The 18,400-nt window shown below is 33.6% G+C and overlaps 2 protein-coding genes across 3 annotated transcripts; both read left to right on the top strand.

Annotated features, from left to right (window-relative positions):
• Nucleotides 1–8,214: 8,214 nt before the first annotated feature.
• LOC149373652 (uncharacterized) lies at nucleotides 8,215–12,488 on the top strand. 2 transcript variants are annotated; one of them, XM_089597049.1, is made up of 3 exons: nucleotides 8,215–8,485; nucleotides 8,573–8,632; nucleotides 10,189–10,274. In XM_089597049.1, the coding sequence occupies exons 1-3, from the start codon at nucleotides 8,288–8,290 to the stop codon at nucleotides 10,195–10,197; spliced, it is 267 nt and encodes an 88-aa protein (XP_089453175.1). In that variant the 5' UTR covers nucleotides 8,215–8,287; the 3' UTR covers nucleotides 10,198–10,274. The 2 variants fall into 2 exon arrangements, with proteins under 2 accessions (XP_089453175.1, XP_089453174.1); XM_089597048.1 differs by lacking the exon at nucleotides 10,189–10,274 and adding an exon at nucleotides 12,211–12,488 and having other exon boundaries at nucleotides 8,216–8,485.
• A 329-nt stretch (nucleotides 12,489–12,817) lies between these two features.
• On the top strand, nucleotides 12,818–17,067 carry LOC149373651 (uncharacterized). Its single transcript, XM_089596963.1, has 2 exons — nucleotides 12,818–12,829; nucleotides 15,442–17,067. Exons 1-2 carry the CDS (start codon nucleotides 12,818–12,820, stop codon nucleotides 17,065–17,067), a joined length of 1,638 nt encoding a protein of 545 aa, XP_089453089.1.
• Nucleotides 17,068–18,400: the final 1,333 nt, after the last annotated feature.

Genomic DNA, 18,400 nt, shown 5'->3' with positions numbered 1-18,400 from the left:
TGTCAGGTAATTTATAAACAAACATATCTTGCACATCTGATAATTCAATCGTTAAATCCTTGTCATCTAGTTTTTCTTTGGTTATCAATGTGCGTTGAAGGATACTACTATCATTAAACGATGTTGTGGAATTACTTGATGTTTTATTATTGTCCTCAGTAATATAGGAGGCGTCGTTATACTTGACAGATAATCCTGTCTTAGATTTCAAGTCTTCAATCATTTCAGCATAAAAAGTAGATGGCTACAAAGAATTCCACAAAATAAATCACTCTTTCAAAGTACAATCATTTTTTTTTCTAATAAGCAAACCAAAACAATTCTTAACCTTCGTATGTATTGTAATCGAAGCACCGGTAAAATTTTTCCGTCTCTCAAATAAATTTAGACTCTCTTTTACAATTAGCCCAGTCCCTTTCTTCCACTCCAGAAACTTTTCAACTCGAATACCAGTTGCAGTACTGACGGCGTACCACTCCTTAATCTCTTTACTTTTACCACATTTAACCAGTACTTCGCTTGCAAGATTCAAGTGGAGATGATTTTCTTTCGGATCTTGGCAGATACTATAAATCTCTTCAGTAGTTGCTGGCTGCAATATCAGCAGCCACACGTGAGGTGATAGATTATTATCTCTCGTAAAGTTTGAGAACTTCTTGAAATCGTCGTCAGTATTAATAAACGTAACGAAAAGCGTTTTTGAGTAATTTTTTATTTTTGGGTACTTTGCCGGAAGGTCTGGGATGGCAACGGCCACCGAGTAAATGAAATGACGTGACAGTTCTCGAACAATTTTCACAACTGAATGTATATCTGTGGTTTCACAACAAAATTATTAATTTTTAATATTGACCTTTTTAATTCGTGATTAAACACTTCTCACCTTTGTTTTCCTTGTATACAATTCCTACACTAGTGGTTTTATACAGCTTTTGTACGTCAATCATTAAAGGCACATAATTTTCTATACTTTGTGTCAAATGAGACAGTATAAATGGAACAATGGCGAAAAACACCACAAGACCGGGTAACTTCATCGTTTTGATCTAAAAAGAAGTAAAGAAAACCTAGATATTATTTGCATAGTTAGATAAATTGTTTTAATAATTTATTTTATTCGAATTCTTGAAAATAAGACTATATCGTGTTCATCTAAATATGTTTTTAACAAGAATATGAAATTCGTAAAACAGTAAGGTTTTTTTCGTCTTAAACAAATTGGTCATATTACCTGTAAAAGGCGCCTTTTTTATTATATTTGCTCAATGTTTGTCACGATATTACTCATTCAATTTATTAATTTAAAATTGTTCATCTTACAGTAGAATAAATTATTTTAACTTGAACATCATTATGTAATACATGACGTGAGTACACGTAATAGGTATACGAGAGAATCTAGAAAAATTAATTTTTCTAAATTAAACAAGAATAAGGATTATTCTCACAGTTTAGTTTTCATAATATACGTATTTTTTCAAAGGAGATATCAGAACGAAAAAAAAAATCTTTTGACCGAACAATTTTAGACCCGACACATAATTGCTTTTCGAAACGATTATTTGTATGATTATATGTATTTACACACATAATTTAAGATGAAATTTTAATCTTCTTTTTCACTTATTTTATTTTACAACTCCTTATACATCGCATAAAGTCATCTTGAAAAAAAAACTTAAGTTATAAGAACAGCATTTTTGAAGCTTACAATTTCTTTCAACAACTTTAACAGAAAATCCAAGTGTACGTCAAAAGCTTCATGCACGTTTATTAGATGACCCACTTAGACTTTCTAGAATACAAATAATACACGAAATATTAAAGTAAGTCGTAGCAGAGACTTTCCTCAGCTACTTTAAAGACTACGTCCTGCGCCAAAGGGTCCCGAAGACTAAGTAAACGGTTTTTTAATTTGTGTCGAGGACTGTGATGATGTTAAATGACAAACATTTTTAAACTATAACCCAAGAGAGTAGCAAGACAAAAAGGCATTCGATTATAATCAAAATGATTGTACTGAATTAGTAAACAAACTATTTTTTCTTTTTCCCTTGACCCACACCTCCTGCCATTTATATTGATGCGCGCCGTTCAGCGGACATGTTTGTCGATCAGATGTTAGGTCACAAAAGAACTAAGGAAGATAAGCGAAGCGGTTATTAGAAAATAAACTTAGGAGGCTCAAATTAAATTATAAGAAAACGCACGTATCCGAATTTGTGAAAAATAGTATCTGTTTATGTAACGTATGCTTTTGGCTTTGCCTTATGTGTCAAATGCTCGTGATCTAAGGAATTTTGTTTTTCTTCTGCGAGTTACAATCACTTTTCACATAACCCTGCATCGTAAGACAAAATATTTTTTTATCGAAGTGTTGAGTGCGAACGTGCTGCGATCCTTGATACTTTTTCAGAGAGTTAGTGGTATTCGATACAAGTTTTTTTCGATAAAGCAAAAGGGTTATAAATAAGCTTTAACTTTTTGTAAGCACTAGAAAAATTTCAGTGTAAAAATTTATATGCACTCAAAACTTTAAAATTAAACAAATATTTATAATTAGGCTGGATTTTCAGGTTATTTTAAAATTGAATGCTTATAAATTTTATTATTAATGTTGAGTACCGTTTCGTAAAATTAATTTTCTTTTAAATTTTTAAATTTTATCTTTTTGAAAAATAATTATAAAGTTTCAAGGTTATTACACGTATTCAAGGTTATTATTGTATCTTGTACTATAGTACATTAATTTCTTCTTGAGATTACCACTACTTTTATAATAGTTATTGCTAAAACTGAAATATTAATTTAAGTATCAATTTAAAATCATATTTTAAAGCTTCATTAAAAAAGTAATGTTATTGTTTACCTGATATACATATAAGTTTTAATAAATCTACCTTTTCCTTTTTATTTTTTAAAAAATACTTACTTTTTTTCGAAAGAAGCTCATTTGTTCTTACAATATTTTTTGGAACATTTAGAATGAGAACATGAAAATATATGAAGCGATAGTTTTACTAACTACTATTTAATTTTTATGGGATAAGCTTTTAATTTCGGGTATAAAAAATACATATCAATAAAGTAATAGACAGACAGAACCGAAATAATGTTGAGTTATGCACTTCTCATGCATTGTTAGATAAGCGTATAAAAATTTTCCACTGTCTACTTAAATAATAATTTACAAATTAATATAGTTTATTTTTGTTATTTTTTAAATCTGGTTCAAAGTATTGATAAAATTAAAAGTTACATTTAATTGTAGTTTTTGTAAAAAACTTTTTTCAAGATAACAATTTTATGAAAACAATTTTTTAAGATACAATCTCAAAGAGAATCAGTACACTTTATTCAAATAGCTCTTGTCACTTTTACAGTGCTACATGTATCTCAACTAATTATTTAGATACAATCAAAAACTGTGATTGCAATATAAAATGTTGACTTTTTCCAGCATAACCAGATTGGTTTCTGCATTTTTTGCAGAAAAAGATAATACTCCTGTAATTTATAAGTTAAATTGTATATCCGAGGAGTACAAGTCGTAAACAAAAATGTAAAAGCTATCTATGTTTGGCACTTTTTAAAACGAAATTAATAAAAATCATTGTATTTTTTCATTGCTACTCATACTTCTATATGATTCTCTGCGCACCCCGAGAAATGTTCCATAAAATGAGCCAATACATGCGTCAGAGGTTTTGAATATCAATACTACAGCACAAAGTAAATAATACATTGAGCCATCCCCGAAATCGTGACTAACACCACCACAACAACACCAAGCTAATCGAACATTGACGTCCACTGCTCCCACCAAGTACAATGTTTGGTGAGGCCACGTATCCACTCGCAGCAAATACGAGCTACTTTTCCTCCTACTCTCCACATTCAACTGCCAATTAACTTCGACTCGTGAGCTTTTTTTCTTCTACCCTACTTTGGTTAACGCAAGCTCGACAAAATGCTTTTTCCCCAAGTTTTCGATATTTTGGGTGTCTTTTGATATTTCAATAATAAGTGTCCAATCTATGTAATAATCTTTCATATGTAGTATGTCAATATCCTTACAAGACAAAGATTTTTTCGCAGATGGTTAACGGGAAACTAGTATTAGTAAAGACATGTTGACTTACCTACTTGTTATAGAATCTGATTTGATCTACTTTTCACTACTGGAGATTAAATAAGTTACGAAAGAGAAAGTCTAGTTGAAAATAATAGAATACTTAATGTTTCTATTCTTTACAAACTGAAAACTCTCAGGAACAGCAACTATTTGCGTACATGTTTTAATTTTATGAAAAGGGTGTGCCTTTTTTACGATAAGTCAGAAATCTGAATTGATTTCTTGCATAAGTATTGCACAATAAACAAGTGGTTTTTTAAAAGGAAAAAATATGATTAACCTGACGGCACCCACATTTCTATCTGCTATTTAGAAAACTTTTAAGATAGTCCCTGCCAAAGTTTGCTTACCGTCATATTAATATTAGGGAGCCGTACTTTTAGACATTACGTATTGCGTGTAATCCACGTGTAACATCATGCTTTCTCGAAAAAAATATAAATATTTTGAAGAAAAAGTTTTTAAATAATATTGAAAAAAATGAAGATTATTTTAAAAAATTTGAGTTGAATGTCAGTAGCTGTTAACGTCTTTGTCTTAAATTCATGAAAAAAACACGCTGTCGTCTCTTACTTGATAATTTTAACTGTATCGATCAAACTTACCAGAATATAGATTTTAGCAGATCGCAAGAGCCTTCTTAAGTGTTCCCCATGAGTTTTCCGGTATAAATACAATATTTATATAAGTATAATAATGTCGTTTTTGTTTATGCCAAATGTCGAGCTGCAACATCCTGCCTCATTTGACTGGGTATAACAATGAAAATACGATATAAGCGTACACAACGAGAGATTTTAATGCCGCAGTTTTACGTACACGATAGGTTCCAGAGGTACACAATCGTCTCCTATTTTTAAAAACGTATTGGAAATTTTATATAGGTATGACTACTGTTATTCGAGAGCCCACACTTGCAAAAAAAGTGTAAATGGAATAGAAAATCGAGAGCTCTTTTAATTTTTCTTAGTAAACTGAGGTATGCGTTCACAACAAACAAGAAACGAAAGCTGTGACAACTGACCACTCGTTATGTAATTCCTCCATACATATGTGTGATATTACTTTTACTGGATTTTCTTACAATAAGACATGTTTCGAGTATATGGCATGAGTCCCTAAATAATTAGAGTGGAGACGTAATACAGGGCATGTCCTTGGGCTTGTCCTAATTCGAAGGTATGTATGTCTTACATTCGGGACCAAATATAGTGTAAGAAAAAAACATATCAGACATGCCTTAATGTCGGAAAAACACGATAGCTATGAAAATTTAGACGATAACGTAGACTGACAGATACATTTGACTCTACAACTCTTAGCTAAACTCGTCATTAGCATCCCCTTTATTCAAGTAACTCTAAGCTTTTGGTTGTGACAACTTCTGGACTTTTCATTTCTAATGATGTTAACTAGACGAGCGGTTTCTTTCAAAGTTCCTCGATTAACTAAATATTAAAAGCCATTCATTTAAACTATGCAGCCAGAATAGTTAATTTTTCGCATGTAGTTTTGCACTCAAAGTTCGAGAAAAACTTAAATTCAATCGTTGCAAACATTTGCACAGTCCCATCAAAAATAGACGAAACAATTAAACCAGCGATCATTCCAGCATAATAGAAGACTGTTTCGGAAACAAGATAAACATGCTTGAAAAAAAAAATAAAGCATTGCTTTCTTATTGCATAGAACTACTCAATGATACAAGTGGAGAACTATTTGCTTCCGAGTAATATTGATCACTGTTTACCGTCTTGCAGCAAGTTATTATTTATTTTAAGGTAAAAAGTAGGAAATATTTGGCTATGAAAGTAATAAGTAGGTAGTGCATTCGGAAAAAATGGGATGTGCAAATAACAAAGCAACTGAATCAATTGTGATTTGGTGATTTTGAAGTTTTTTGCATGTAACTGTTAGTACCTAAAGGCAGAAGTAAAAATGCACATGACTAGTCTTTATTGTGACAATGACTTCGTGTAGCGTGTGCATTTAATGACAACTCAAGCGGTAAGTGACTAGATAAGTTTGATCGTTTATCCGCATAGGGGTATATTTTGTGCTCTACTGTAAAAGAGTTTGCAATCTACTAGGTAGCTTAGACGAGGTTAATAAATAAAATATGTACTCAGAGCCTACACTGTAAAAAATGCTGTAGTAAAATCACTTGTGCATAGTAACTTTTTTTTCTATCCTGAGTACAGTGATTTTGATATCTGATAGCGAAAACTATGTCATGAGCATCGTAATTTCACTAGCAATGTATTGATATTACTATCCGCTATTAAAATCAAAATGCTCAGCATAGGTAACGGTAAGTCCTTTGCTCAGCATGTCAATTTTACTAGCTGCATGATAAATACAATCGGCTATTTAAATTACAAGACGATAAAGATTTTACGTTCCGATAGTGAAAATACGTTTAACATCCCTCGGAAAAATACGAGATAATAGTAATATTGCGCTCCAAATGTAAAAGTACATTGATCCAAATTACACGAGATAATAAAAGTATTATCTAGTATTAAAGTTACATGCAGCTATTACTCTCGATTGGGGGAAGGAAATCTTGCATTGACTACATAAATGTACATGTATGTTTCTACCTAATTTACGGTTCGTGCTTTACGCTCTCGCACTATAATGAATAATTGTGATAAGAATTAAAAGTAAATTTATCATCAGTGCTCTTACAAATTTGTAATCAGTAAGTATTAGGTATATTTTGTATATAGCGAAAGCATTCTGAAAAGTAAACACTTTTCAGGTTATGTATCAGTTCATGACATCGTGGGTATACACCTTAGTAGACCAATAGCTAAATATTTCGGATCTCTACAAATCATCACGTTTCTCAATTGTGTGTGACGATGTGTCTGTAATGTAAAGAAATAAGAACATAACCCTTTTAGTAAAAAAGGAACTACGAACAGTACGGTAGTGCTTCTCATATCGAAGATATGACTTGTACGCTTGGGATGGTAAAATTACTACAGTATCGCAAAAAATTTCTGAAGATTTCGGCTTCGGTAAAAACTACTATCTTGACATTTAATTTTACTGTCCGGGAAAAACATTTTACAAACCGATAGTAAAATCCCTATACTGAGCATAGGTCTTTATTTTACCTATGCTAAGCATAGTGATGTTACTACAGCAATCTTTACAGTGGATGTATGCAACAGAATTTGACACTGTTGGAATGGAAAGTAGGGACAAAATTTTATCAACACCGTAAAGATAGCATTTTAATGGAGTTTGTTATTTGATTTGTTATTCAAATAAATTTATTCTTGCCAATTAAAACTATAAAATAATGCTATAAAGTTACTCATTTTATCTCATTTGTAAGAATATTTATCGTTGAGTTCTAGCTTGTCTGAAGGAGTGCGGGTTCTATCATAAAGAGCTGACCTGAAAAGTCGCAAAAATTGAAGCAATTTCTAACCAAGCTTCGATCGACTATAGTGTAACATTTTCTTCTTTCTTTCTTTTTTTACGTAGCACGTAAACACGCAAACATCGGTCCCTTTCGCCAAGGAGATAAAGCTTCTTCACGTCCCTCGCAATGTTATCTTTGGAGAATCGTGTTAGTGTACGTTCATCAAAAATGTATCTCTATCGAAAGATGACATTTCTTGTTGTTGGAGCAGTTTTAAGAGATTTTGTAAATAATTTTGATAGCAAAGAACTTTCCAACCCACTGCGCTGAGATGGCTTTTGGTGAAGGTGACGATTTTAACGAGTTTTACCCTTATTTTGACACTCACGCGTACGTAAGAGATGTCCATAGTACCTTTTTACACACATACCTTCTAACAGTAATTATTAAAGGTTCGGAATGGAGAACCGTATTATAAACCTTTGGCTTTAAAAAAAAAGTTTTAGTAAGCAGCAAAAATAAATAGACAATTGTATTAGCTATTTTTCTACAACAAAACACGTACCTAAGCGCACACTAGCGAGTATCACTAACAAAGTTAGCCACGGAAACTTTTAGTAGACGAGATAACGGGTATCAATTATGAACGATAGTGATGTCATGAACGCTACACGTACAGCAGCAACACTGGAAATCGTTTCATTGTTCGTTAGTTGCTTGTGAGACTTTTCTCGCCTATCACCTAAGCAGTTATATCACATTATTTGTGGAAAATGTCCGATGATATGCAGCAGACGCAACTGATGCTTGACGTTTATGACCAAAATAAAGAAGATCTTAAGAAGGCTGGCCTTTCTTATTCCGGCCGTGAGGCTTGTCTGATTATGTCTTCCAGGAACGCTACTGGAGAGTCAAGACAATTGGACCTGATACCAAGCAAAGATTATTACCCTTTATCTGTTGGCGATAAGGTATGTCCATTTTAAAATTGCATTTATATACCTGAAGTTCTGTAAGATTTTTTTTCAAAATTCAATGAAATTTTCTTTTTTCAAAAGAGGGTCCATCAGGAGGAGTTCGACTGTACGGAATTCGACAAAGACACTATTAAGGTCATTGTAAGTATCAAAATTTTTTAAGTTATACCTTTATAGGAGCGTTACGCATGAGGACAAATCAACGGTTTCTGATTAGTTGCCTTGAGAAAATGGTATGACAGAAGTGGATTTTGCTTCATTCTCTCCACTTCGCCTCACCCACCGTGACGTACTTCCGGTCCACTCTACACCACCTAACGCAACCACACTACACCAGACATTTTAAATTTTATCAGTTGTTTTTTTTCCTTCTAATCAATTGAAACAAAAAGGCTCTTACCCACTCTGCTGCAAGCTGTCCCAATTTTAAGATTTAGAGTAGCTAAGCTGGCCATTGTTTTTCTCATGTGGATGTACTCACGCATACGTTTTTACGCACACTTGATCCCCTTCCTTTAAGTCAATTTAAGAACCAACTCGTGGATCCATTTGATAATTGTGCAAGTTTATCCAAAAGTAATCTTTTATACCAAAAGAAATAAGGAGATTTCTAAAGATCGTATAAATGCAATTTTACGTTGTTTTTTCACAAAGTTACATGTTTAAATGCTATTTTTTAAAACTACACATAAAAAAAGGGTAAAGTTAAAAAATCAGCAAGTTTTCGGGGCGTTTTTTTACATTATTTCGAATGAATGTTCGATGTGAATAATACCTGTTCAAAGAAATCTATGTGTGATGAACGTCCTAAAGAGACATTCACTGGCATGTACTACGACTTTATTGAAAATAACGGTATTACAAGATGGTTTTCTTATTTATTAGATAAAATTACATTTTGAGCTCAATAAAGACCAGAACTAAGTGTGTGAGCGTTATGTTTGAGATATAATTAGCGTAAGCAGTAGGAAGTTGACTTTTAATAATAAAAAAAAGATCTGATGAAAGAGTTCAGTCTTTTACTGGCCAGCCTATATATTATTATTATTGAATTGTGCGCTTATATATTGTTTATAACCGTTAATTTATTAAATATTAAAATAATAACTGAACCCATGCTCAATCAATGTTGGTATACTAATCCATACGATAATTGTACCACCTATGTACACAATATTGTTTCAGAGAGGATATTTTTATACTCAGAATTGTAGTGTATTCCATATAATTTAATAGACTTTTAACTGTATTTTCTTTGTCTTTTTCTTTAATAAATTTTTAAGCATTTATGTTTTGTATTAGTTATCCTAAAATTAGGTAGAATAGTCTATGAAGATTTCCAGGGAGCAGAAAAATCATCAAATTAATGAATTTTTTGTTAAGAAGTGTCGAAAATGTGCATGAAGTTGATGTTATTCAAACTTTAATAATTAAGTAAATAAGATCTAAATAAACAGTTTCGTTTAAAATCTTTTTTTTTTTAACCTTTGAGTCCAAAACATAACTAGATATAATTTGTTCAATATGTGATTATCTTTCAATTTATGTTGGTAAAATCATATCACACCTACTGTTTAAAAAGTTATAGGGCAAAAAAGTACGAAAATCGCTTTTTAAAATTTTAATTTTACAAATTTATGAATTTAAACATTTTTAATAGAAAGAGTTAAACATTAAAAATTTGTTACCACTTATAGGGATCCTGAACCATACAAAACGATTTTTATCTTATATGGAAAATGACATCACAAAACGATTATTTATTTCAAATTTTATTTGGCTGCTCTGGATCAAGTCTTATTATGTTATTATGAATGAATGTTATTAATGACGCAAAGGACTTTGATTTAAAATAAATTAAATTTTTTTTTTAATTCTGACTCCAATTTTTTAGAAAATTCCATTATGTAAGATTGTTAAATAAATTATTAAAACTTTTTGTTGAATTGTTACATTTTACTGTAACGCAACCAATTTTACTCAATAAAGTATACTTTTATACGAATTAAAAATTATAATAACTGTATCAACGTGCTTTTAACGATACTTACTATCATTTTCATGTTTTTTTACAATTGTTTATCTTGAGCTGTTTTTCAATCTTAAAAGAATTCATCTATTTCGGCTAAATATTTTTAGATACTTATTTAAATTCATAATTGTTACATTCATTACCAATAACTGAGCAAAAAAGATTATACTTGCGAATACTATGACATGCTATGCATTAGGGTGTCTGCTTGCTAAATAAAAAAATTATGGCGCTTAATGAAAACGTATTGTAATTAATTTATACTGTTTTTTAACATTATATGTTATATTCTTTATGGATCTGAAAAAAACATTTTAAAATTTTCTTCATGTTATGAGAAAAACATGTATGAATAACAAAAAATATTTTATATTTTTTGATTTTTTGGGTTCGGAATGTAGTGGCTGTCGCAACTACTAGTATGATCATTAACGATTTTAATTATCTTGTGCTCTATTCTCTGAGATTCCCCTATCACATCCTCATCCTCATCTTTACTTAAAGAAACCGTTTTTTTTAGATAACCTTAATGTGTGCCTTATAGTTTCGTCAAAGCAAAAACTGTAAGCACTCATGAGTCGTCTAGGAATGAGTGGCTGCAGAGTGTCAACAGAAAGTAACGCTAAATAATGTAAATGCATTTTATCGCATACTGACGAAAAGTTTATTCTTAATCCAAAGTGTGTACAACGTTTCGGTTGTATATTGACAACCCTTTTCAAGCAGAAAGCAAGCTTACTTTTTGCTTACTTTTTGCTTAAAAGGGTTGTCAATATACAACCGAAATGTAGTACACATTTTGAATTAGGAATAAACTTTTCGACAGTATGCCATAAAATTTATTAACACTATTCATTTTTTTCTGCTGTCGTTAAATTCAAGAAATTAAGAAAGTAACGCTTTTAAGAAAGTTATACTGTTAAAAAAAAAGACCTTAAACAAATAAATGCATACAACGTATCGTTCCGAAATGAGTACAGCACGTCAAGTGTTGAAGTACAATATTTTTTAATTGATATTAATGTGTATAAAAATGTATTAATTTACGTAAATCAACAAAAAATATTCTGCAAAAGTAGGAGAATTTATTATTTGAGTCGAAACAACGAATAGAATTTAGGCAATCGTAATAAAGTACGCTACCAATAGTGATAAAATACTTGCTAAAAATACGTCATTGACATTTTTTATTCGTATTAAAATATACTCTATCAAGTAAAACTGGTTGCCATTCGGTTAAATGTAAAACATCAAAGTTCAGGTATGAATTTTAAATCTTAAAGATTTTTGATTAAGTAATGAATAAGTTAATGAAATTTAAAAACTCGAATTTCTTGATAGAAATTTTCGCACTTTTTACACTAGGTATTACTTTGCAGTAAACAAACTAATCATAGTATCCTTTGGTAGATAAACAAATAACAAAAAGTTATCGTTGGACATTTTTAATATGGTACCTAAAAAAAAGATACACTTAAAATTAAAAAAGAAAATCTCATCAATTTTCAGCATTTATTTAGTAACAAACAGAGCAGGTGCGTTTGTTCGTAAACGTATTTTTCTATGTAATCTGGTCAGAATAAAAAGCAATTTCAACAAGTTTTGTCGTAGTTAACAAAAAGCTTTTATCACGTTCTCCATCTACCTGTTCATTCTTGTTAATTAATACAATGCTTTAATTTTTCAGGTCAGAGGAAAATTGGTATTAGTTCAGGGTACCAAGAAAAATCAACTCAACGAAGCCACTAAGACGTTTGACATCCCAGATCAGTGTGATTTGAATAGAGTCGAGGCAGGATTCGACTCCGACGACATCTTGTATATTCGTTTTCCTCCACGGAATGAGGCAGCTGTTGAAGTATAGACACTTTAAAGTGTTTTAAATTTTGAATTATACGTTTCCTCAGTGAAAGAAAAGATTACGTAAAAAATAAAAGGATACAATGATGTCATTTTATTAATTAATTTTAAGAACGAAGTTCTTTATGTCGCGTGTCTTGGGAGGCTGCACCAAACAATTAATGTTTTATTTAAATATAATTGAATGAAAAAATTTAGGTTCAAGAAATAATGAAATTAAAAATAAAAAAAAAAAAAAAATGAAAATCAAAAAAAGGTGCGAAGACATAAAAAATTCAATGAAATAATAAAAATGAAATAAATAAAAAAAAAAAAACAAGAAGATCAAATAAAAAAGATTTAATAATAAATGAAATAAAAGAAATTAAAAAATAAAGGTAATTTTTAAAAATTAAAGAAATTACAAGAAACAAATTAGCGGGTATAAATAGGTGATGGGACCCACGGTAAGAACGAAGTTCTTTAAACATGAGATGAGAATAAAGAATCAAAATTTTTCAGGTAATAAAGGGGTTACGAGACCCACAGGAAGAACGAAGCTCTATAAAAATAAGTATTGCATCCATATAGCTCAGTAAAACAGAAACTTGAAAAACGAATAAAAAAAAAATAAATTAAAAAAATTAGTTCAGAACGTATAATGGTTGAACTTTAATTTCATTATTTATTTAATTTTTTATCAACAACTATAAACAAAATTTATTGGAGATTTTGTAGCACTAAGCCTATTAATTAAATTATTTAAATCATTTCACGAGTCATATTGCAAGTAGATTTTAAGCAAAAACTGACCTATTTTGTCTATAATCTTTCGAAGAATCGACAAAGGACAGTTGGAATCCTTTGTTAGCCGTCTATAAATATAAAAGAAAAAAGTTGATAATGGATCCATGAAATAATATGAAAACACTAATCTGATCATTCTCTTTTAATATGATTACTGTTGTAATTTTTGTAATTCGGTGATGAAAACGAGTAACTACGAATTAAAAAATACTGACTAATTTGTCATAAATGAAAGTCTGATTCATACTTGAACTTTTTTTTATTGTTTCTTCATAATTAACAAAAACTTTTATATGATGTCTACATTTCCACTACAAAAAACTTTTTTCTTTCTTAAATCCACACCAAGTATCACCACTAATTCACTTACAAGCAAAATTTGAATACATTTAATCATCGTACTTCTATCAGACAATTTTAGGGTACTCAGCTTTCCTCTTAATATTAAATTTATTCGTTTTTGATTTGCTACGTTCTTATAAAATTCAATAAACTATAAAATATTACAATTATACTAAAAATGGTGATTTACTCCATTTCTTGAGATAAATCATATATGCGTTAGATTTAAGGCTTATTTTCGTTTTTGTTAAAAAATGCTTTTTATGGGGTATAAGGCCACGGAGGGCGTGGTTGCACATCCCTGTATTGAGAATAAACTGAAAACTTTTTGCCATTGTTGTATAAAGTATTGGTTTTCTTAGTTTTCCTAATTTTTTTGATCTTCTTACAAGGTTTTTTTACTAAATATAATATTAAGTGTCTGTAATACTTTTCGAATAAAAAAATTATAAAGCTTATGACAAATCCACTAATCAATAACACTAGCAATGGAATGATGTCGGTAGTACTTAATTGTGGAGTTGATTGATCTTTTTCGGTATCTTTTATTAAAAAATGTGATTTTTTTTCCCAAGATAGTAAACCATTTTCTCTGTATTTCTGTATGCTGAAAAAAAAAAATAGTATGACTTTTAATTAACATATATTCATCAAAAAATACTTACTGATGGTTTAAAAATTTTAAGAGTGGATCTCCTTTTTTCAAACTAAGGACCACTTTTCTAGGTAGACCAAGTGGAAAAGCTAAGAGTTTGCAAAGAACCGTGTAAGTAGTTGGTTTTTTAATAAAGCCAGTTGCATAAAAAACTACTCTTTCGTTGCAAACCTGGAACAGAAAAAAATTTTTATTGGTTCGTAATTGGAAAAAATAAAAATATTTTTTACAACACAAATTGAATAAACAAATATGTTATATGATAAAATTCAATTTCATTATTGGTCCATCAGATAGATTTACTTATTTAAATACTCGTGACAGACGAAATAATGGTAGAGACGATGGATTTAGTGGCTTTTAGGTAAAAGATCTTAAAAAAAAAAAAAGAATAAGTGGATGTAGATAACTATAACATATTTTTTTTAATTAAAAAAACAAAACATTTAACAACAAAGGTGTGCCACTCAATCGTCTATAATCAACAGTTCAGACGTATTTTGTAGTATAACTAGTTTTTGCATACAGAGAAAAGTATCCTGTCTGGTTTCATAATTCCTGGCTTGGAAAAAAAGTAGCATGTGAAGTTTAAATAACGTTAGTCTAGAACGTATAGGGAAAATATGTTGGACAGCATTATTAAGTGAAATAAAAATTAATGCCTTACTAAAATGAAAAAATTTAATTCAATTGGTAAATTAAAAAAACTATTAGGATACGAATATTTTTAATAAAAGTGCAAATTGAACTTGATCTGTCTAGCATTAACAAAAAGTACTTTCATAACATTTTACTCTCTTATTGAAATTAAGTACAATGAGTAAAAGAACAGAGGCATGATGATCCGAAAAAAGCTGCTAAGGTTATGTTGGCCAACAGTAGGATTTTTTCACCCATGTGACTCCGTACAGAAATATCTTTTAATTTTTGTGGATTCAAAAGTGTTTCTGCTACATTCTTTCATACGTAAATAACAATAAGTATACATGTCTACTGAATAAACTAAATACGTAGTAGAAACATCTTGATAAATACAAATTCTTACTTTCGTAAGCCGAAAATAGTTCGTTTACATGAAAGTTCAAATAGTATTCAACTAGATTCAAACTTTCCAGTTAATCTCTTAATTTCCTTCGATATACGAACACTGCATTGTATTTTTATAGTAATAAAAGGCTTTTCTTATATTTTTAGAACAAAGTTCTTTATGTTGCGTGACTCGGGGGGCTCGAAATTTTTTTTCTGATACGAAAGTGGTTTACTCTTCCTCTCCAGTTTTATCCCCTCACCCCGTCTGCAGCGCCGGCTCTCATCAGTTGCTGCACCGTTCAACCGTCCAGCTTCGACCTGCTTGAGCAATTCTCCAGTCTCCACGTCCTAACGCAATTGCTCGTTCGTGTGCGGCGGTGGATTCGGCGCCGTCTCCATCGCGAGCCCGCTCTCCCCGTGCTCTCGCCACCAACGCCGACCGAGCTCCACGCCGCTTTCCTGGCTTGTGTCCGTCTGAGTCAAGCTCCAGCATTCGAGGCGGAGGTTATTCGACTGCAAAGGGGTGAGCAGTTACCAAAAACAAGCCCGCTCACGGCCCTCTCTCCATTCTTGGATGCCGATGGGATCTTGCGCGTCGGCGGGCGGCTCGCACATTCGTCGCTGACCTATGAGGAGAAGCATCCGCTAATTGTCTCCGGTTCCTCTCCTCTGGCTCGACTCATCATCGCCCGGGCGCACTCCAGAGCCCTCCACGGTGGCTTCCGGCTTACTAGCGCATATGTGCACCGGCAGGCATGGATTATCGGTAACAGGACACGAATCAAGGCCCACCTGCGCCGTTGCATCATCTGCACCCGGCTGCAAGTGCGGGCATCCACCCAGCTTATGGCCCCTCTACCAGCCTCTTGGGTCACTCCTTGTCGAGCCTTCGGTCGCACTGGGGTTGATTACGCGGGCCCTTTCCACGTGCTCGCTTTGCGCGGACGAGGCGTCCGGACCACCAAAGGATATATTGCGGTCTTTGTGTGCTTGACGACGAAGGCGTTGCACCTCGAGCTCGTTGGCGATCTCTCAACGGCCTCTTTTCTCGGCGCTCTCACCCGTTTCTCCGGTCGCCGTGGACGCCCGGCCGAGCTGTGGAGTGATAACGCCACTTGCTTCCGACGGGCCGACCTCGAGCTGCGCGAAGCTCTTCAGGACGCGGAGATTGACTGGGCGCTTGTTGCTGGAACGCTCACTGATCAAGGTGTTTCGTGGCAGTTCATCCCGCCTGGGGCGCCTCATTTTGGTGGTCTTTGGGAGTCGGGTGTCAAGTCGGTTAAGGGCCACCTCCAACGCGTCATGGGCTCTCGGCACCTGACCTACGAAGAGTTTTTGACTGTTCTCATTGGCATTGAGATGGTCTTGAACAGTAGACCGCTCACTCCTCTCTCCAACGACTTGGGAGACCTTGATGTCCTCACTCCGGGCCATTTCCTTATCGGCGCCCCTCTTGATGCCGTCATCCAGGCTGGGCCCCCATCGGAAAGGCTGGACACTCTCGCTCATTGGGACCTCGTCAGGGCGATTCGAGCTCAGTTTTGGTCTCGCTGGAGTCGAGAGTACCTGAACACACTCCAGCAGCGACCGAAGTGGCGTACCCCTCGCCGGAACTTTGCCGTGGGTGACACCGTGGTTCTTCTCGACTCAACTTTACTTCGGACGGATGGGCGCTGGCCTCTTGGCCGCATCACCCACGTTCATCCAGGACCCGATGGTCTCGTCCATGCGGCCACTCTAAAAACAGCCACCGGGGAGTACCTGCGGCCCGTCGCCAAGCTTGCATTGCTTCCGGTCCCAGATCTCGCTAAGACGCCGCCATCGGCGACTGTTTCATCTGATGCCCAGATTCCTTCGGCGGGCGGCGTTTGATTGTCGCTCCGGGAGCAAGGCGGGCGGTATGTGAGTTTTTCGGCCACGAGGGCGCTGGCTGCGCGGTCGTGTCCTGCCGAGTACTCCCCCCCGCGCCCCGATCGCTCTCTCCGCCAAGGCGCTCGGTGCTGCGCGCTACCATCAATCGTGCTCGAGCCGACCGCCAAGCAAGACGTGTGAGCCGCCACTCGCTCAACAAGACGAAGAAGAGAGAAGAGGAGAACAAAGGAGACTCGACGCGACGTTAATGTGTTTATTTGCTGCCTCGCAGCCTGTGTACGTTCCACTATAAATAAAGAGTATTTTTCCACAAAACAATAACCTTCATTTGTAGGACAAGATCCTTTGTTGGTTAAATACTTATCGACCCAGTTTTTCAGCCAAGATATCTTGTTTCTATTATCACCGTCCTTTGTAGGAATTTTTCGATACTTAACATTAGTTGTTAAGTTGCTTCTACTCAGTTTATAAGTCTTATTGATTAAAGTCATAAAACCAAGTTAATTTTATCAAACAATTCTACAGTCTTCATCTTTTGATTTTTCCACAGATTTTGTTTTTCCAACCTTCACATCTTTCTTCTCGTTTTTCTTTATAAATTTTTTCCACTCTTCTTGTTATCGTTTATTTTCTGCTTCCTCTTTACTCCAACTGTTGCTCTGACCTTTATCCATGATGGCTGAGAATAAACTGATGCTCGCAGAGCCCATGAATCGACTTTATATAGCTTTTACATGAGTTTCTTGACCATGAGTTTCTTGACATCCCCACTCATTGGATTGTACTGAACGATATGGTCATGCAAAATTAAGCAATAAGCTGATGTATTGGCAGAAAAATTGTTATGCAACTCAAATTCTAGCCTCACATCTACTAAAGTATTTTTTAATGACTCGCTTTGTTTGGAACAATCAAAGACAATTAAAGGTATTCGATTGAGCAAGTAATGTTTGCCTAATAAAGGCGTACAATCTTTGCCATAATATGAATTTTGAAAATCAGCATACATATTATATAGCACTGCATACTGATTACGCGTTATATTAAGATTAAGATCACCATATGGATAATATTGTGAATTTTAACAGAGTTTCACGTTTCTTATGTTGCAGGGATCAAACATACTAGCACTTACATCTTTCTGATTTTTTCGGTTTGTTGGAAAGGCTGAAATAACATAATGCGGCTTTTCCAACTGATTAGATGTCTTGACCGTCCTGATATGTTTTGATGTGCTAGGTAACAGGGGGTACTCATATAATTCCCAAGTTCGAAAACTCATAGATACAAGCTTATCTTTTTGCAGATAATTCAGTAAACGAATTTTATGAGA

The sequence above is a fragment of the Copidosoma floridanum genome, unplaced genomic scaffold (assembly GCF_036245765.1).
Source record: "Copidosoma floridanum isolate Cflo_tuat_1 unplaced genomic scaffold, Cflo_Japanese_pri ptg000030l, whole genome shotgun sequence".
NCBI classification, from domain to species: domain Eukaryota; kingdom Metazoa; phylum Arthropoda; class Insecta; order Hymenoptera; family Encyrtidae; genus Copidosoma; species Copidosoma floridanum.
The sequence above is the reverse complement of the archived record's forward strand: the minus strand, read 5'-3'. Positions and strand labels throughout refer to the sequence as shown.

Excerpts from the sequence above, each read along its gene's own strand:
- LOC149373652 (XM_089597048.1), top strand. The coding sequence starts at position 8,288 with ATGTCCGATGATATGCAGCAGACGCAACTGATGCTTGACGTTTATGAC. Across the intron at positions 8,486-8,572 it reads CTTTATCTGTTGGCGATAAG|AGGGTCCATCAGGAGGAGTT; the intron begins GTATGTCCATTT and ends TTTTTTCAAAAG. Across the intron at positions 8,633-12,210 it reads AAGACACTATTAAGGTCATT|GTCAGAGGAAAATTGGTATT; the intron begins GTAAGTATCAAA and ends TTAATTTTTCAG.